The 21,672-nt window shown below is 40.5% G+C and overlaps 1 protein-coding gene across 3 annotated transcripts in view; it reads right to left on the reverse strand.

Moving 5' to 3' along the window:
• The window catches only part of FBN1 (fibrillin 1), a 158,986-nt gene that overhangs the window by 32,516 nt on the left and 104,798 nt on the right, over positions 1–21,672 (reverse strand). For 2 of the 3 annotated variants that reach the window (XM_050903660.1, XM_050903658.1), the window contains 12 exons: positions 20,202–20,327; positions 19,260–19,385; positions 9,647–9,769; positions 8,952–9,074; positions 7,023–7,148; positions 5,346–5,468; positions 4,621–4,743; positions 3,578–3,742; positions 3,117–3,185; positions 2,880–3,005; positions 817–939; positions 4–162 (listed from right to left, as the gene is read on the reverse strand). In XM_050903660.1, the coding sequence (XP_050759617.1) occupies positions 4–162; positions 817–939; positions 2,880–3,005; positions 3,117–3,185; positions 3,578–3,742; positions 4,621–4,743; positions 5,346–5,468; positions 7,023–7,148; positions 8,952–9,074; positions 9,647–9,769; positions 19,260–19,385; positions 20,202–20,327 (1,512 nt within the window). The remainder of the gene's footprint in view (positions 1–3; positions 163–816; positions 940–2,879; positions 3,006–3,116; positions 3,186–3,577; positions 3,743–4,620; positions 4,744–5,345; positions 5,469–7,022; positions 7,149–8,951; positions 9,075–9,646; positions 9,770–19,259; positions 19,386–20,201; positions 20,328–21,672) is intronic. The other variant, XM_050903659.1, reaches the window with a different exon arrangement.

Genomic DNA, 21,672 nt, shown 5'->3' on the forward strand with positions numbered 1-21,672 from the left:
TACCAGTGCTCGGGATAGGACACTGTTCACAAGGCTTATTCCACGCACGTCCAATGTTGTAGGAACAGCAGCACATTTTCTTGGTCATATTAAAGAGCAGCTCACCATCACAGGTTTGATTGTCAGCATAGTAATTTCTGTAACATAGACTTCTTCTCATATCTGTGAAAATGAAGGAAAACCCAGGCCAATGCATTAGCAACTCTTATGGAAGATGATCTACCTGAAGGGTTTAGGAGATACCTCCTTCAAGTATGTACTTTTTAGACCCCTGTCAAGTAGATACTACAGCACTGTCGAATGCTACAGAACAGCTTGTCCCTAGAAGATTACTCTAAAAGTATGAAAAAGTGTTTGCAATACAAATATTCAAGACCAATCAACACGGTTGTAACACCAATCAGACTCATCAAAGTATTCAATATTGGCCTTTTGCCCAACACTGGAAAACATGAGCTAGTTTATGGTTCTGTACCTAAGAGCTAAGAACTGTGCACAGCTTGTGACTTCATTCTGTGAAGTCTGAGTAGTTTTAATAGTGTTTCACATGTAGAAGCTTTTAAAGCTGAAGTGAAACTTGGAAGGGATGAACACAGAAAATATCAAATTAAAGGAGAAATTCTGATGAGGTACTGAAAGATCTGTATTAAAAGTGATCTGCCTTGCTTTATTTAATAAAATTAATGAAAGAAGCTTGATCTTTCATTTAGTTAATTCTTTTACAACTAAATTCAGAGAAATAGTTCTGATTTGTGCCCAGTAAAGCCCTGGCCCAAAGCACTAAGACAAAGCTTTAAAAAATAAAACAACCCATACCCATGCAGTTGTTTCCTCCATTGACTTGCATGTAATCAGGAGGACAGATGCAGGTGTAGTTCCCAACAGTATTGTAACATGTGCCAGGTCCACAAATGCCAGGTGTATCACACTCATTCACATCTAGAAGAGAACAAAAAAGCAGTAAGCGGCCACAGAAGCTTTCTCATTGTGCTTTTGAGAACGAAAATGTCTCAGTAACACCTGAGGTAGGAAGGTACTGGTGGAGGAGAGCTGAAGGGGCTCTGAGTGAGGTCATGGTGGAGCGAAGTCCACACAGAGAAGGAAGTGGTGGCACAGGTGGCCATGGAAACCTGGCTGTGATGTGAAAATGGGAACTCTGATATGTCTAGGCAGCTCAGAGACAGCAATTTGGGTTTTGCACCTGTTGCACAAAAATAGTATTTGAGGAACTCATCCATTCTGGATTCCCAGATCTGGACAAGAACCAAAGCTGTTCCCTGTGGAGTGCCCATCTCAATAAGTAAAGATGCTGTCCTGGTTTCAGCTGGGACAGAGTTAACTCTCTTCTTAGTAGCTGGTACAGTGCTGGGTTTTGGATTTAGTGTGAGAATACTGTTGATAACACGCTGATATTTTAGTTGTTGCTAAGTAGCGCTTATCTTAAGCCAAGGACTTTTCAGTTTCCCATGCTCTGCCAGCAAGCAGGTGTGCAAGAAGCTGGGAGGGAACATAGCCGAGGCAGCTGACCTGAACTAGCTGAAGGGGTATTCCATACCATGGAACGTCATGCCCAGTATATAAACAGGGGGAGTTGGCCGGGAGGGGCGGATCGCTGCTCAGGCATCGGTCAGCAGGTGGTGAGCAACTGCATTGTGCATCACTGGTTTCTTTTCTTATTTCTTTTTTCCTGTTGTTGTTGTATTCTTTTAAATTACAATTACTATTCTTAGTTAGTAGTGTATTTTTATTTTTACTTTAGTTATTAAACTGTTCTTATCTCAACCCATGAGTTTTACTTTTTTTTCCTTTCCTCCTCCCCACCCCACTGGGAGAGGGGAGGGGGAAGCGGCTGCGTGGTGCTGAGTTGCTGGCTGGGGTTAAACCACGACAGATGATAAAACAGACTGATTGGATGGTTCAGGTCTGTCTGACTGGGGAAAGTGAGCAATTTTCCCAACACAAGATGTCATGTTTACTTCATCAAGAGACTTTAACCTTTGTTTAAAAAAAACCCAACCAAACCCAAATACTACACCGCCCCCAAAACACCTCAGTTTCTAAAAGTTCAAAAGTATTTCACTAGCCTTACCATTTTAAAGTATCTTTGACACACCACTAAGGAAAAATATAGAGGTAGATTTCCTCTAACATTTGTTGAGCTACGTAAGCACAATATGGATGAAGCACTTTGGTTCAGCCTTAATTTAGGCCTTGAATCTTTTGTATTTTTGCAGTGTTTGGCACATCATAGGCACTACATTAACATTATTAACAGTCTGGAAGGCTGAAGACAGCCTGGGCAATGGGAAATTTAAGGACTTGATGGGTTGCTTAAAGTTTTATATCCAGTACAACCTGACAGTTGCATGTAATGTGATGAACATGTACTGCTGACTGTGCTAGGGGAAGGAAAATGTTTTGCAGTACAACCAATATTTTCAGTTGGACATCGAGATCAGTAGGAGAGAAAATAAGCAGTGGAAAAAAGGCATGGACACACTGTAACCAGCCCAGCAGACTCATGGGGCAAGTTTGCTCTTCATCTGACTGCGTATTTATTAGCCATTACCAAACAGCTATTTTTTATGGCTGGTTAGTAAATTATGTTTTACTTAAAGAAAAATTGTTGTGTTTTCTGGTTTTGATCAAAATCTGATCATTTTAAACAAAAAATTTGCATATATTTCAACATGGTCAAGAAGGAATTTTCTCTCTCCCAATGCAAGACTTCAACTTATTTCAGTTTTCCCACCCTTAAGCTTTACACTGCTTGGTCTGGTTATGTTCCTTTTCAAGAACAAATTAGTTCTTCTGCATATTAATCTGTCATCATTTTCTAAGAATAAAAGCAGAAGACTAGTTAAGTGAAGGCTACGTACCATCACACACTCGAGTCTCTTCATTCAAATAGTACCCTGATGGACACTGACACTGGAAGCTACCAAATGTATTAATACATTTTCCTCCTTGGCAAAGTCCAGGCAGTTCTTGACATTCATCAATATCTGTTCAAACAAAACGACAAACATGTCATTCATGCTTTTCAATGAAAAACAACACTCACTGAAAAGTTTCATAATTTTAGACATGTAAATATAGCAACATGTAAACATTACCTTCTAATATAACTGTAATAGGGTTTGGTCGGAATCCTTCCCCTCCAGGGCAAAGAACCTTATATTCAGCTGAAAACAAAATAGATTTATCAACCTAAAATAGTAGAAACATTTTCAGCACAATTATTTTTGAAAATTAATCAGATTATTACAGGTAATTTAAATGTAAAGTAACAAAGTAACCAGATATAAACATTGGGTTTTACTCTGTAATATTAACTGCTATTCCATTTCATAATGTAGTTTTTTGTGTAACAGCAAACTTGCTCAGAAGTGATAATATTCTGACTAAACAATCTTTTTGAAAGACTAGTAAAGTTTTTGGTTAAGACCAGTGGAAACCTGTCCCCTGCATGTACACAATATATGATTACACCAGTATTTGAGTTACCTGGCTAAATTAGAAAAAAATCCAACAAACACATTGAATTGTTGTGTTTAACCCAGGAAAGCTGACTTACTTGTGTTCACAAGTGGGCAATGTTCACAGGGAACTCCCCAAGCTTTGCCCAGGGAGCAGCAACAGGAAGCCTTGGAAACACCCACTCCAATCTCATTGCTGCAGAAGGTGCCACCGTTATCTCCACGAGTTTTAATGTCCAGGTAACAGTTGCCAGATCGTGTATCTATTCAGAATGCACATAATGACAAACATCTTATGAGAGAGGAAAACAGAACACATCATCTCAGGATGAAGGATACCTTCAGATGGCTCTCGTTTCTTGAAGGACAGCCAAAGAAAGTAACTTGTGTTGTTCAGGAGGGCTCAGCTTTTCCCACTTAGATAGGATGGTGGTGCCCCATTCCTTGGCTTTGTTGGACTTCTCACAAAGTAGGGAATTTATTCAGCATGACCAAGGACAGTTCAGCCAGGTCTTTTCTCATTTTGATTCACATTTTCACCCACATTTGTACATCCTTCCAGTTTCAGAAACCCACTGCTTTCTCCTCTCCTTGAGGTTAACAAGCATGAAAGCATCTACTAAATGTTAGGAATTTCAAATACATTTGAATTTAAGGAGCATCACTACACACTTCTTAAACAAACAAAAGCCAAAAAATATCAGAGGATTACTAAGCATTGGAGCCTAACACAAGAGCATTTCCATCGGTCATGAAGCTGCACCTAGCCAAGCTGCGCTCAATGCTCCAAGAGCATGGGTTGCTTTATGCCGCAACTTCATTCGCCTGCCATCTTGGGGCCAGCTGGATGTTGGTTTAAGCTTGTTGAAATTTAAAATTTCTCATGCCTGCTGTAAATTGTGGACAGCTGTAACAAGCCCCAAATGGTTGGTTCTGGCAGCTGGGCACTGCTGGCATGCTACATCACTCTGGACATACTCCCGCTGCACTATTACAACTTCTAAGCCAGGGGCAGTGGGGTGGGAGTTGGAGAGCCTGTTCCAGCCCTTTTCCATGACCTGGGACTTTATTCCTAAGCAGTTAGCCTTGCAGACCCTCTGTGCAACTTCACATGTAAATAATATAAAGAGTGGTCCCTTACCAACGCATCCAACTCGGGTGGGATTCAGCTCAAAATCAGGAGGGCACTCACAGGTGTAACTACCAGCAGTATTGACACACGTGCCACTAATGCAGGTTGTGGGATCTGCACATTCATTAACATCTGCAAGAAAAAACAGCACGTGGTAAGCAAACACTTGAGGACAGTGCAAACCATCGATATATCAGGTATCATATGCTGACCACCACAAATCCATTAGTTATGAGATACTGATCTCCAGAAAGCTCTAAAAAATACATACACATTTTAGAAGAACAGTAGTCTGAGATGAATTCATCATTTCATGGGGGGAAAAAAAAAAAGTGTTTTTCCTGGAAAACCAATCTATGAACTAAAATGCTCATAAAGTACTAAAAAAATACTTAAGGGAAAAATACACGACAAGGTCATAGCTTACCATCCAGTACTGTGAATGGAAACTACAAGGCACAATACATTTCCACCTGGGAGATGTGGACAGAGGGGGTCTCTCTGCTCTGTTTTTCCCCTTCTTCTCTTAAGCCAATGGGATATCAGAGGTTGACAAAGAAGGGGAAAGAGGAGTGTAGAAAAGGCAAGAAGGAGAATCTTGTGTTATACAGTAGGGAAGTCTACATTTTCCTGTATCTAGTCTGATTCGTATAGCTTTTTAAAAGAATTTCCTAAGGACCTGACCATGACACTAACAAAAAATTAAAAAGCATGTTGTTCAAAATCATCTTTACCTGTGCAGTTACCACCACTTCTGTCCAACTCGTAGCCCACTTCACACTCGCATCGGAAAAGTCCAGGGAGGTTATGACAAGTACCGTAGACACAGATGTTAGGAAGTGAGCACTCATCAATATCTGACAGAGGAACAGGAGGGGAAAAATATGAGGTTTCCTTATCTTTTTAAGATATAGACAGAGAACTGCAAAAAGGTTCAGAAAACATGGATCTGGAAGCCAACTGCTTCTGTACACCGTGTAAGACCAGAAAAAAACAACATGTAAGATTTATGTTTGGAGCCTAAGGAACCTAATCCATAACCTTTGTTTTGGGCAAAAGGCTCTTTCCAGTGTCTCTGGAAGCCACGCCAGAAACAATCTGAGCTTATTAGTGGGCTAATCTGACAAGTAGCAAAATTAAACATGGCAGGAGATATGCTTTAAAAAATGAAGTTTATTCTAAATCAGCAGTCATCTGTAGAAAGCTGGACATTAGCAAAGGAAAAGCTTGTGCCTAAAGGTGAACTTGACGCTTATCTTCAGGTTTCTGCATTTGACAGATCTCAAATTTGGCAAGCGGAGCTCACTTTTGTGCCTTTTGTCCAAATCATTGCATCTGATTCAGTATTTACTGAATGTGATATGCACTGCTCAAAGAACAACCAATTTGATACAATAAAAAAGTATGTGTTTACAAAGGACCTTAAAATACTGCACATCTGAGATATCAAGGAAAGTCTGTTTTAGCAACAGAAGCTAGGCTCTATATAAGCTATTTAAAGTTAGCTAAAAGGTTTGAAAGTAAATTGTTTCATGAAACGTTATGAAACCTAATATTGTTTTAGTTTACACAAAAATTCACTCATAAATTATTTCTCTTGGTAGATTACTAAAAAAATACACAGAACACTTTTCAGGGGAAAAAAAATCCTATTTATAGTGATGTACTTATGAACTCCATCAAATACCAGTTACTATGAGTTATTACTATGTCAGATGATATGGCTGCTTCTTCTTGACTGACTTAACTGATCAGCGTTATATCAACTGAGGATTTCAAATGTTACAATCAAATATATGACCTTAATCATGTTGGTAACATGTTTATTATTTGATTTTTGTGAATCTTTGCATATGCAAAGCTCTTATGAACGAGTTGTAAACAGTTAACTGACAACTCACTTTCAAAACTGAACAAATACTCACGGGATTTTTTTTTTTTTTTGGTGGTCGTATAAACTTTCTGCAAGGCTTCAAACTTTAATTCTGCACCTCACAGAAGCCCTCAAAGCATGTTCACTGTATTAGCTACCAAATCAGTGCTTTTCAGCTTCATAAACACCAAGGCAAAGTAACAACTTTTTCTGTTTAACTGTTATGAATAAAATGAAGAACTGGGTACAAATGACTAAAATGAAATTGCAGTTGACAGCACCATTTGGATCACCAATCAGACCCACAAATAATGTCATAAGATAGGCTTGAAAAAGCTGTTCTCTCTATATACAATAGGTTCATGAACACCTAGAGGCCCATAATAAAAGTATAAACTAAAAAGAAGCAACTACTATTGACATTTTTCATGCAGTTCTCAATACAACCACAACTGCAACCAATTGTAAAATTTTTCAAACATAAAATACTATTAAGGCAGAATTTGTTGAGTGTTGTTTAAAGCTTACAGAGAATTACCTTCACATGCTTTCCCATCTGGACTTGGCAAAAATCCCATATCACATTCACAGCGATACCCTCCAGGGGCATTGAGGCACTGCCCATTTTCACAGAGATTCAAGTTTTCTGAGCATTCATCGAGGTCTGTAAAAGGAAGAGAAATTGCAGGTTTACAGTAAACATGGTTTTCTCACCAACATTTGTTTCAGCTGAAGCATGCAGTGTTCCAAGGATTTTAATTATTCTATTAGCTCTGAACACTTGCAGAAGAAACTACAGTCTAGTTATGGCAGAGGCTATTACATGTAACAGCTTGGTATATTTCCGACATGTTGAAAATACAGCTTCTAATCAAAAGGAAAATCAGAAAGAGGCACAGACTCCTAAAGTAGCTACAGTTAATAACAATTGGAGGCAGTACACAGGGTCAAATTTAGACTCAGAATGAGCACATGTATTTTATTATAGTTATTGTTTCTATTACAGCAAAGCCTAGAGGCAGCAATTGAAAAAAGAGGTTTACTGTGCAATGAGCAAACATATGGCAATAGGCGGTCTCCATGCCAAATATACAAAACACTGACAAAAAGTGGCACTGAGGTGTAAATAACTTGATCAAAATTAAACTGCAGGTTAACAGCTGATGAGAAAAACAGCCTTGCTACTGGACTATGCTGCCCTTCAGATAGATTGTGGCCCTTACTCTCTAGCTGAAATTTTACACATCACAAAAACACTCTACTTGTTGCAACAGAGTCTGGCTGTCAGTGTGAGCTTGTAAAAGTCCATGGCTGGCAAATCAAAGGTAGTACCTACCAAGGGTGAATGCTGCATGCTTTGGCAGAGGGCTTACAGAACATTTGCGTGCCCTAGTTTGAGACCCACCCACCTCTTGAATCCATGAACAATAAAGTATCCAAATTAAAAAAAAAAAGTTCTACTGAATGCAGAAACTCTGTAAGCACTCCATTTGAAAGATGCAGTTTACAGACTCCTGGAAATCATCATATGGGAAATTAACAAAGAGCACTGGGTTATGAAGGCCACTAAGGAAGCTGAGTCAGATTCAAGAGTAAATTATATGGAGAGAATTAAACAGAATCCCAGGGTCCATTTATAATTTGGAATGATTCAAATTCAGCCTTAAACCTGCTGAGCCGGATTCTCAGATGCCATAAAAACCTGCTGTAGTTGATAGCGCTGATTTGCACCAGCTGAAAACCTGGCCCACCAGCTGTCTATGGCATGGCTTTATTCCAAACAGGGTCACCCTCCATGTAGCATCATTAGCAACACTGATATCCTCAGTGTAATAGCAGGGCTCCTGATGACTAAACTTACATGAGCTAATCTGTTCTTCAAAGCAGAAGACTGAAGTGTGGGTGGGAAACATCTCTCTAGCAATGTTTTATTATCACATTTACAGTTTATAAAATGAGGTTTCAGAAGCAGCTACTTCCATCATTCTACATGTCAACACTGCATCCTGACACCGTCTCTCAGGATGATGCAGTAAAGAGGGCAGACAGCACACACTCACTTGTGGAAAGAACAAACATTTTTAGGCAATTTTATGAAGTAATTTTAATGCATCTGCCCTATTATTTAAATATTAAGGTGGGTAGCCAGTGGACTGGTTTACTAACTAGCCAAATTATATGATCAAGCATTGTTTTAATAATTTTGCCATCCACTCCAACTAACAAGAAAAGCTCAATGAAAACTTGCATTTTATCAAGTGAAAAAAGTGACAGCTTTAGACTAGGTATAATACACAGTATTTCTTTCAAGTTAAGGCAACTTAGGTGAAGTAGAAGACAAAGGAAGATGACATATTAGAGAATAATTTCAAATGTTTAAAAGCTATTTTTGTGTATTGAATCATAGACTAACTTAGGTTGCAAGGGACCACTGGAGGTCATCCAATGCTTTCCTAGGAAAGCTCACCTGTACAAGTGAAGCCATCCCCAGTATAACCTTCTTTACACAGGCAGCGGTAAGAACCCATTGTATTCTTGCAGTCAGCATGTGGGCTGCACATGTGGGTTCCATTGGAGCACTCATCCAGATCTTTAAAATAATAAAAAAGGAAAAAAAAAAAAAGAAAAGGAAAAAAGCAACATTAGTTAAAAAAACACACAATAAATACAAACTTTAAATAGCGTATGGCACACAGAAGCTCTACTTTAAATAATCTTCCATAATAAAACCCACACGTATGTGGGGTCATCTGACTGGGAAAGTGGGCACAGCTTATTTGCAGCCCAACAAAGAAGTCTGACAAGGTAACTGTGAATGAGGAAGCTGCAGGGCACTCTCAAAACTAAGACCTGTATCTTGTTTTCACGGGGAGCACCAGGAGACCTCTCACTGCCTCCCATCAGCTGCCTTCAAGGAGACAGCATCTCTCTCCATGGTCCAGTCTGTTTTCACCATCTCACAAGCCAAATATGAGATAATGCTGATTTCACAGTTATCATGGCGGAGAATTTGTCCTCCAACAAATCTTGTCAAATCGACCTAACAAGCTTGATAACCATTTGTCTTCTCAATTTGTAGGTGTGGTATTGTTTCTTTCAGAATTGCTAGGACCCAGTTTTGATCTGACCTTACAAATAAATACAAATGCATGTGACCCTCACCTGTGCACTTGATACCATTTCCAATCCAGCCAGGGCTGCAGCTACATTTGAAACTTCCTGCTGTGTTTGTACATATGGCATGTCTATCGCAGTTATGGGCTCCAATTTCACACTCATTGATATCTGTAAAAACACAGAGATGTTTGAAAAGCTCATGGATCAAAATTTCTCATATCCAGATAATTGATACTGGAATTTCTCAAGAAAGACAATGTGAACATGAAAGCAAGCCTGCATTTCTTTATAACATGACATTTAAAAATGAAGCAGAAGAGAAATAAAATCACAAGAAAGAAAAGCTAAGAAGCACGTAGCATATTTCAAATGTGCTGCGCTACTATCTACTTTTCTGATAGTGTATTGGATTTGCATGGCAAGGTTTTGGTAGCGAGGGGGCTACAGGGGTGGCTTCTGTGAGAAGCTGCTAGAAGCTTCCCCTATGTCTGATAAAGTTAATGCCAGCTGGCTCCAAGACGGACCCGCTGCTGGCCAAGGCTGAGCCCATCAGCAATGGTGGTAGCACCTCTGTGATAACATATTTAAGAAAGGGAAAAAGTTACCGCACAGCAGTAATTGCAGCCGGAGAGAGGAGTGAGAATATGTGAGAAGAACAACTCCGCAGACACCAAGGTCAGTGAAGAAGGAGGGGGAGGAGGTGCTCCAGGCGCCGGAGCAGAGATTCCCCTGCAGCCCATGGTGAAGACCATGGTGAGGCAGGCTGTCCCCCTGCAGCCCATGGAGGTCCACGGTGGAGCAGATATCCACCTGCAGCCCATGGAGGACCCCACACTGGAGCAGGTGGATGTGCCCAAAGGAGGCTGTAACCCCGTGGGAAGGCCCGCGCTGGAGCAGGCTCCTGGCAGGACCTGTGGACCCGTGGAGAGAGGAGCCCACGCTGGAGCAGGTTTGCTGGCAGAACTTGTGACCCTCTGGGGGACCCATGCTGGAGCAGTCTGTTCCTGAAGGAATGCACCCCGTGGAAGGGACCCATGTTGGAGCAGTTTGTGAAGAACTGTAGCCCATGGGAAGGACTCACGTTGGAGAAGTTTGTGGAGGACTGTCTCCTGTGGGAGGGACCCCACGCTGGAGCAAAGGAAGAGTGCGAGGGGTCCTCCCCCTGAGGAGGAAGGAGCAGCAGAAATAATGTGTGATGAACTGACTGCAACCCCCATTCCCCGTCACCCTGCACCGCTTAGGGGGAGGAGGTAGAGAAAATCGGGAGTAAAGTTAAGCCCGGGAAGAAGGGAGGGGTGGGGAGAAGCTGTTTTTAAGATTTGGGTTTATGTCTCATTATCCTACTGTGATTTGACTGGTAATAAACTAAATTAATTTTTTTCCCCCAAGTCGAGTCTGTTTTGCCCATGACGGTAATTGCTGAGTGACCTCTGTGTCCTTATCTCGACCCATGAGCCTTTTGTTATATTTTCTCTCCCCTGTCCAGCTGAGGAGAGGAGTGATAGAGCAGCTTTGGTGGGCACCTGGCGTCCAGCCAGGGTCAACGCACCACAGATAGGCATATAAAGCAGTACTTCTGCAGTTCGCTCCAAAGCCTGGTAACTTTTATATTCAAGGAGGAAAACAGTAACTTAGTTTTTCCTTCTTTTTCTAACTGGTGCGCTCAGAAAGAATGTGAGGCCACAGCCTTTGGGAAGAAGAGGACTAGCATCCATAAAGATTACCACTGCAGGTGTTCAGCATCCTGGGATGTATGTTTGTCAAGCAGCTTTGCAATAGGTTGTGGGTCAAATTTGATGACTAAGAGCTGGTGTGAAGACCTGTGCTTCCCTGACAATAGAGAGATACCGCTACAATGTACTGGCTTGCATCTTGACCATACCTTAACATGACTGAGGAAAAGAAGACAGCTTTCCCATCTGCCCATCCTGGAGTCTGCAGAGAGGGACTCGGGTGGCTCTACACTGCATGGTTTGCTAAAAGGTCTCAGAGGCAACTCTGCTGCCCAGGGACTTCTGGAATGCAGCATTCCCACAGCCCCCACCGTATCTGCAAGGATGCTGATGAACACCAGCTGGGCACTACCTGCAAACTCCTCCTAGGATTATCCCTAGGCAGTTAATGCACCCAGGTTCTGCTTTGCCAGAGACTGTGTGGAAGGTGGAGGACGGGCTGTACCACTGTATTTAACATGACAGCTGATGGACACAAAGCTCATCAGGCATGCAGTTTATTAAGAACTCAGGAAACCTAACACAGTGGAAAAAAGTCAGCTTCCTTGGAGACACCAGGCAGCAAGTCATCCAATCTTCAACATACACATTCGTGCCAGCACATTCTATTTCAGTACTTGCTATTTTCACCTTATTTTCATTCTTGGGCATTCTCGGGCATTCTCTGGCAATGTCAAAATGTATAGACCGAAAAAACCAAACTGAACTCCATTTTCCTTGTCACAAAACAATATTAATGCCCCATGTAAGTACTTGGAGAATGTGTAAACTCAAAGGCAAAGTTTTCAGAAATTACTTCTGGTAACTAAAACAAAACTGGCAGGAATTTTCTTACACATCTGAGCTATGGATTTTACAGTGTTTTCTGTAACTGAGCTCTCTCTAACCGTGCTTTATTTCCATGCAGGATCTAAATTATCTAGAATTCACATCAAACCACTTAACATTTATATCAATTTTTTCAGCCCTCCCAGGTGCCTTTGCTGTTGCAGTAAGCCAAAGCATCTCATTCTGTACAATAGCTGATGGAAAGGGAAAACAAGCTTACAAACTCTGCATGATTCCACACACAAAACCCCAGCTCAGATCCCTCTCGAGAAGATGATTAAGAAAAAACATCAGCCATCAACCATGTAACAACCTTTGGGGTTCTCAGCCCCAAAACCACAGACTTCAGTTTCCCTACCATTGTACCTAAAAACAATCAGCTCTTTAAAGAGGACAAGAGAGTGGAGCCATTGGGGAAAGTGTCCAGGTACCATCTTAACCATTTCCTTCATAACCTTTCTTAGGTTTTTCTGCCCACCCTTGTTTAGACAAAAGGCTTTGTGTCCTTTCTCTATGCCCTGTACATATATTTTGTTTTTTCACAAAGGCTACACGTGACTCTGAGAAGCAGACAACATACGTCTGTCATCCTACAATTAAATACTCAAGTCCAGAAATTACCCACTGTTGGTTTGAGGTTTTTTTGTTTGGTTGGTTTTGTGTTTGTTTTTTTAAAATCTGTATAGTGGAATTGCATCCAATCTTGCTTTTCTGGGTTTCTTTCTAAATGAGGCATTGCTCTGAATCAAAACCCCAGACGTGAGTATTCCCATAATCTGAATGCTGACGTCTAGATGTAGATCTAAATCTAGCAGCTGGAATCTACTATTAATGAATGTTGACTGCACTAACAAGCTTGAAAACATGCAAATGGACACTTACTTTTTAAAACTTAAAAAAAAGGGTCAGAAGCAGATAATTTCAGAGCATATTTGCCTTTAGCATGTGCAGAAACTCATATGAAGATAACATCACCCTAAACAAGAAACTAGTGTCTGTCAAAAATCTTAAGGGCAGTCAGAAAAAAAAAAAACTCATTTTGGCTTGGACTGAAGGGAAAGACCAGAAGGAATTTCGAGAGGTCAGCTACAGTATACATTAACATAAAAAAGCTGAGGCAAACACTCTATATTTTAATCTTTACATGATTTTAAAACCCAAACTGTTAAACCACTGCTAACATTAAGATTGCACTGTATTTGATTATTTGATGCTTTGAAACATACAAACAATCACATGCTTCCTTATACCCTGCGGAGCACAACGAAACACCACAAAAAACATCATCAGTGGAGATATTTCTGCCAAGAATTTTTTTAAACCACCAGCAAACATAAACAGAAACTTGCATGCAACAGCTACACCGCAATGAAGTCATGCCCAGGCTCAAATTTAATGCAATCTAAAACAAATTTTCAACTCTACAGAAAGTGACTGTGGACTCCATCCCATCCCACCTCACCCTGACTCACTGACACTTTGCACCTGAGAGCCCCCATTAACATCTCTCAGTGGGACAGCAGCACTGTGACACTGGTGCCCTTGCACTGGACACTTGTTCCCCTGTCAGCTGTTTGACACACACACTAAAAAGCTTGGAATCTTCTGCGGGATGAAAGTTGCGAGCACAAATCTATAACCAAACATGGGAATTTATGATGGGATCAACTTTCTCAGAGATCATCCACTGAAATGCCATTCCACTTGCTTTGAACAAAATACTGAAATCCTTTTCAGCTTTTTTCCAGGAAAAATTTTCAATAGATTTCAATGCTTTTTGCCTGGGTAAAGATCAAATATGGAATGCAAAACATATTTTCTAATATCATCTACCTTTACAGGGACATTGCAGGACTTATTTCATTGATGCATGGAAAGATTTTCAGATACTTAAATGAAAGCTGATTGAGGCATATAAAATACCATCACTGGCTTCAACCTAGATTTTACTTATTTTCAAAGCTATCTGCATTTAACTCAGATGTTGTTTTGCTATAATCCCTATTCTCTCCTTTCATTGCACAGCTGAGTTATAAGCCTAAATTTATTGCATTGCCATTATTTCCAAGGCAAAAGAGATCTCAGACCAAACACAGTCCTGTGTAAATGGGGCAGTGAAATCAATGGAATTTATGCCTGCTTATACTGGAGCTTAATATGGATTTATGTTGCCATAAGTATTGAATTATGGCTTCACAGAACGAAACAAAAAGGAGAAGTTGAGCTCTGTAGGGGAAAAATTAACATAAATGTCTTCAATAAGAGCAAGAGTCCAGACTGTACTGTCTGCATGGCAGTACAAACAGTACTACTCTTCAAATACTCCAACTATTTTCGTATAATTGTTTGAAGATGAAGGCATTACTCGGTTTGAGTAAAGGTATCATGACCCAAAGAGCACACAGGAAGACACTACTCAAGTCAGGGCTTCACACAATGATGGCCTATTCCCATTGACTTCAGGAGGATTTTCACTAGAGTGTAAAGCAGTGAGTCACTGATTTATATCAACCTTCTTCTGCCTCCAGTATGAGGTCGTGACAAGCCAAGGAAAATAAAGACATTCCAATCTGAGACTGACACTGCATCCTCAGCCGGTCCCATTGTGCCCCAGTCCTGCTGCACACATGTTCTCAGCTTTGTAATTGCACAACTCCCATTAATACTAAGGGAGTTGTCTGCCTACAACAGATGAGAATACGCACGATAAATAATATGCAGATCTGACATCATAACAATCCCAAGCACTCTGGGGAAAAAAAACTGTCAGTCACCCTATTTTGTTGGCTCCTTCAGTTCTCTTCTCTGGACAAATATTTTTTCTCTCAAGCCTTTGGCAATTAATAAAGCGTCTCTCCCATTAATCACAGAGGCACAAATTTTTAGGGCTGTGGATGTGCAGCAAAAATACACGTCATATATACCTGTCATGTTGGCACTATGCTTGCAAACGTGGCAACCAAAGGAAAGAAACAGCTAGCCAGTATCTGCACAGTGCATCCCTACGCAGTCTGGAAGTGGATCATTAAACTCGGCCAAAGAGGAGCATGGGTAGAAGTCACTGTATTCTCACCTATACTCTGGAAACACCCGAGTCATTCCTCTGCATTTGAACAGAATGAGAGTGAACATTAACCCACGAAAATTCATGCGTTCATCATAGGGCATGAAATCCTCAAGGTACTCTGTGTACCTTTCACGTTTTCTGTTAGGTTTCATTGGGGCTTCAATAGTCTATAAGGATTCTTAGCAAAGTGTGAATTTAATTCATACTCTGCCTATAAATCTGTACTATTTGTCAGGAATTATGCAAATCCCTTAAGCATTTTCTGACTTTTTAATTTTTTTGGCGCTCTCTGCATATCTGTGCATTTTATCGCACTGACGTTTCACTGGTATTTCAAGCCTGGGCCCGATTCCCACAGGGCCAGTCGTCTGGTGGAAGTCACAAGGCATTTCCTCCTCCTGGGTTGCTGCCCATGTAATTAGGTAGGTAAAAGGGAAGGTTTTGCAGAGGGAGAAGACTGTGAGTTTCAACTTAGCACTTACACAAGTAGAAAAATATATGGAAAAATTCCCCTATTCTGATCTCTATACCTGTAAAATTGTTTTCTCTTTTGGAATCACTCTTGGATTTTATTCAGCATACTGCACCATAAGCACCTCTTGGAGTTTCACAGGGGGCAGTTCAGTTCTTGCCTGCTATCCATCCTTACGTCATCAGCCTAGGGGGCAGCATGTTATTGCTGGACAGACGCCTACTCACAATACGCTCCTTCTGTAATACCCCCATTTGGCGGGCAGCATCTTAATATTATTATCTTCTAGTATTTGGCCTGACACAGCCAGCTCCCAGATTCATAAGGGGAAATGTATTTGTTTCACTGATACCAGAACTCTCTTGTGCCATCAAGACTGAAACACAATGTATTGTTAACGGCCAGAAGCCAAAGGCAGGGGAGAGAGGCAAGCACATTATACAAGTCACAAAACATTATGGACCTATTTCTGAGGGCAAATGACAGGGCTCACCTCTTCCTTTCACCATATCAGGTGTCCTTCTCTTTATAACTGTGTTATTGTCAGCCATGCAAGTATGCAGTGTGCACTCACTCCTTTATCCATTATCATCATCATTACTGGATGACAGCAAGTAATGTTCAAGACTAAACTCTCTAACCTCACACCCCACACCAAGGCCACAGCTGAACATCTTCCACTAGCCTTTCTCCAAGTGGCACCAGCATGGCCCTTGCAGAGTCAGAGCCTGGTCTCGGTCCTCCAACTCCCTGAGCCCGCTGTGGAGAAATCCAGCTGACTTTTAAAGCACATTTATTTTTGATCTGATGACCATCTCGGGCAACTTCTGCCCCCAAGTTCCCCCGTTCAGTTTGACTTTGTGAAGAGTGCCCTAAGCCTGTGCAAGCACAGCTCCACCAGGAGCAAACAGGAGGTCTGCGCACACAGCCGTTAACTGGCAAGGAAGGATGGGAGAGAGTCAGAGAAGAATTTGTTCCTCTGTGAAAATATCAGAGCAAGTAAATCTAAGGCCCTACATCAACAGTGAAATATTGCAAATTTACAGGCAATACTCCAGAGTGGTGATGAATCACAAAATACAAATGCAAGTGCCAACACAGGATTTCATCTCTGCACAAGTACATGTATACTTTATTGACAGAAAAAGCAGAGACAAGATATTTGTCATAAAGCTGGGCAATCTGGAACTGGGATAGGGAAAACTTTGCAATCTTCTCTCTAGTGGCTATGTACCGTTGCCTGCCTAGAAAAATCTAAAGTGAACCACTCTAAGTCAGTCTTGCCACAGTTTGCCTTGTGAATCGAAATTAAACCATTTGTAGCACTTTGCCTAGGAAACCTGCATCTACAATGTATATTTTTGCATAGTTTTTTTAAATTATATTTTTGTTACTAAACTCTGTCCACATTCTTACTGAGAACCAAGGAGGGGGGGAACTAACATCTGTGTGGGATGGGAATGTAAGTCAGTGGGTGGATTCTGAATACTGTTAAATGATTGGGGGAAAAAAACCCATGTTTATTTGTTAAAATGGAAACAATCAGTAATGACAAGGGAGCTGAAATATTTAGACAAAACTGTAATGGAACCCAGAGGATGTTATTTAGTTGTTCTCATGAAACAGAGAACCTCCCATTCAAAGCGTTGTACACATTTTTGTAATTTTTTTCCATGTGAGTTCCTAAAAACTGTGGATGCTTTTGATCTGTCTGTAAGACTAGAATTGAATCCTGGGGTCAAGGTGCTGTTGGCAAGGTCCCTCCAGAAGAAGTCTTGAAGGATGCTCTCATGGTTTGCAGTACCTGAGCCTGGAAACTTCAGCTCTGCTCTAATACTGTGCAAACATGAGGTAGGGAATTCAAAGGTCTCCACCAGTAAATCAGACTTTTTAAAAACCAGAATGTAAGAATCTGCATACTGTAGTCACAATGGGACCTGTATCCACACAGTTTCTTCAGCTTGAAACCAATCTAGAAAGTTCCTGCTCTGCTTCCTCCCTTTTCTTATTTAAATCCAAAAGATTTTGGTGATTTGAGTATGGTCCCATCTCAGCTGTATAAGCATAACTGATACTTCACATTTTTGTCTTAGACCACTGGCCTCTTTCAAATTACTGAGCCCCTCTACAGCATCTGTTGTAATTAAGGTGTCTCAGTGGTTTTCCTGTGAGTGCCATCCTCCCTAGGACGCTGGCATATAGCCAAAAGCAGCAGAGGATGAGCTGAGGGAAAGATAAAGACTTGAGAGGCAGTGGGAAGAGCCGACATGGTAGACAGCATCCATCCAGAGGGCTGGGCTTGGCTGGGACCAGGAGGGAGGGGTTTCCTTGCCTCGCTGTTAACAAAAAAGCATTGCTTGGGACATTTGCCACTACCCTGCATCACATGATGCCAAAATGGTGGCTATTTCCAGGCACTGCCCCAGAAGCCATACCTCAGATTCTTCCCCTGCCTCCATGACCTTTCTCTGTCTTTTGCCTTCTACTAGTTGCTTCAGCTTCCCGGACTGCTCCTTATGGTGGGAGTGATAGCTGCACCATGTGTAACTGATCAGCACGAGGGTTTTCAGGTCTAGAGTACTGAAGATCTTCATATAATTTAGCACAGAAACAAAGAACATTGAAATGTTGGTCTACAGGGTACAATTAGGGATTTCTTGGATTTAGATCAGTTCATATGTAAGTTAAAGGCAGCTGTTACTAATGCACAACTATTCGTCCATGGTCCAATATGCAAAGTACAACTCCAGCTCTCAGATTATTCTATGAGAGCTGTAAAAAACCAGCTTCATATATTTGGGGCACTTACAGAAGTATATTATTAACTCTGTACAATAAGAGCAGACTAAGAATAAAAGTTTGTCTCAAAAACATTGCCAGAAATGTGTTTACCCTAAGTCTACATTAAAAATTATATTAAACATATGTTTGCATTCATATTTGGGCAAAGCCTAAGACTCTCAACACCTTGGCTTGAGACACCAGCACTAGGATTATTAATATCATGCCCTCGGAGCCTGTATATTTGAATCTCGTTTCTGTTTGCTGGCAATACATGAAAGAATGCAAATTCTGATTTTGCTGATATAATTTAGTTGAGTAGCTGTATTGTTGCCACTTTGCAAAAACTGAAAATACATTTTAGCACATATTTCAAGCCATTTGTGTTTGCCAAAATAATGCTTGGAACAGATACCTGTTATTTGCACGCATAGTATACAATTAACTAATCCAAATGCACTGAGGTTCTCAGGAGTCTGTCAAGTTACAGGCAATGGCATTTTCTGTTCTCTTACACCAACAACAATGCAGTAATAAGCCCAATTTTGTTCCCAGTGAACATTTTGTCACTCATTTCAGCAGAAGCAGCATCAGGCTGAATGCTGTGCCACTGAAGTTCAGCAGAACACAAGCTCAGCAAATTTGGATAAGAGATACAATATTTAGCACAAGTAAGCGAAAAGAAGCACAGTGAGGGGAGGTTTTGAACACTAGAAAAAAGGGCATGCAGACTCACCAATTTTAACTAAAAGTTAATAATTAAACTTTAAAACATACCTGTGCAACCAGTTGTGCCTTTCTTGCCTGAATATCCCATATCACAATGACAGATAAATGAGCCTTTTGTATTCTCACAGGTTCCACTCAGACAGATGTTTGGATGCAGATCACACTCATTAACATCTAAAAAACCCATGAATTAAGATTTATTAAACAAAATTCTTAGAAAGTAACTGGCAAAATCTCTTGAGATACGATGTTTTGGTACAAAAATGGGTGTACGTATGCAAAAACTGCTTAGGTTAGTTATTCCTTACCTAGTGTACATTTCGAGATCTGGTTTAACACTGCTATACTACCATATCTGTATTAACATACATTAAAAATAGAGACTAAGATTCAGCATATTATCCAAAGAATGACTATGACTATTTACTGATGCTTTCTATGTATATGTATGTGTGTGTGTATATACATTTATATATGCACGCACACATTATCTAGTTTTGTACAAACATTTCTCCTCAAATACGCTCCAGATTTTTAATTTAAATGTGAAAATTTGGTTTTGGAGATACACTGTTTCATGACTTTGTTGTACCAAGGTACAGCACCTGCACATAGTTTTGTCTTAGAGACAAGTTTAAATCAGCACTGGTGATTTATCTTGCTAGAAATTTTCCACAGCATCATCCACCAGCACTTCCTTTCTGCAAGCACTCTTTCATCTGAGCTGCATAAAAACCTCACTGGAAGAGGACCCAAAGATACGATGCTATAGATCATCATGTTTGCATCCCAATCTACAGGGATATACAGCGATTACATCTGCATTTGATAAACACAGCTTGTGCAATGGGGCTGGTCCTATGGTCAGGTGGCCAAAATTAGGGTGTAAGAGCAATACTTTTCAAATATCATTGTCTGCCTACTTGGAAATAGTGCCTTAAATAATTTTCCCTAGTTAATACAGATTGGAATATATGTACTTTCACTTACCTATGCAAGTCTTCATGTCTTCAGATGCCATGAATCCATCATAGCAAAGACACCTGTATTCTCCTGGGATGTTTGTACACTGGCCTCCATCACAGATGTTAGGATTGTCTTCACACTCATCAATATCTACAGGGAAAAATCAGATTAAAATATGCTACCTTTCTGCAATGCAACTAACCATAATCATGGCAAGCAAACATTTTAACGCTCTGATAAACATGATGAAGGTTGAATCCTTGCAAATAACTGAATGGTACATTGCAAAATTGTCCTGATGAGTAAGCTCCTCATCTCCAGCTAAAGTCAGTGGCAAACATTCCGCTCTGACTCCAATGGGAACAGGAACAAACCTTGTAGGCAAAAAAAGTCATTGACAGAAAAAAAAAAAACAGAACCTTTGTCACACCACATGGCCACATACAATTGCAGATTCTTGGATACAATCCATCATTGCTGAAATCAATGGAAGCTCTGAAGTCAAATTCAGTGACAAAAATATTGGACTTTACAGAGCTTAAAAAAGCCATCGTACGTGCAGAATACCTCTACAGGTCTCAAGGGTGGTGACAAACTGGAAACACAGAGTTGAACTCATGATGGGAATAATTACAGTACATACATTTATTTCACTAAGAGATTTTATGGGTTTTTTTAGCATTTCAGCCGACTGGCCAGGCCAGCCATATAGTTACATCCTCTGGCATGTAAGTTGTTTTCTGAATTCATGAAATTGGCCATCACTGATTGGTGCCAAGCTGCAGAAGCAGACACTTTATTATATTAATGCAGCCATGCTAAGGTCTGGAATCTTTCAGTGTCCCTGGGGTTATATTAGTGCTCCTTGTAAAAATCCCTAGAATCTCCCTGTGTCAGCACCAACAAAGACCAGCAAGAGCAAAAATCAGAAGCTCTGCCTAGTGATACCATGGGAAAAAAATCAGCACAAAAAGGACAAGATTCAGGAACCCCCTCCAAGAGAAAGGGTGTAACTCATTATCAGACCAGTCTATTGTGGATTGCAGTAATTATGCAGCTACAGAAAATGAACTCACTTTAACTTAAAATACTATGTTCATTATTCTTCTGTATTTCTAGCAGCTAGTGCTTGTGTGGATACACAACTTCTGCAAGGAAGAAGGCCGACCAGTCCCTGTTCATCTCAACAAGCAAATAATGTTGGCATGGACATTAGCCTGAAAACGTTAATTTGGAATGGAATTTGAATTAACATGCAAAATTAAGCTCTAGAAATGAGGATAATAATGACAGAAATAAAGAACTTTATTTACTAACCTGTCACTGTACTGATTTCATAGTTGGGGGAAAATCAGCTGACAAAGAACCTGTTGTTTCTCCTAATTGAGCTGATTATTTATGCATAACCTCACCAATTCAAACCTGACCTACTACTGAACTGAATGGCATTCTTACCAGCTCAATTATCAAGAAATGTATTCAGTAATGGCTTCCA

Source organism: Gymnogyps californianus, chromosome 11 (assembly GCF_018139145.2).
Source record: "Gymnogyps californianus isolate 813 chromosome 11, ASM1813914v2, whole genome shotgun sequence".
NCBI classification, from domain to species: domain Eukaryota; kingdom Metazoa; phylum Chordata; class Aves; order Accipitriformes; family Cathartidae; genus Gymnogyps; species Gymnogyps californianus.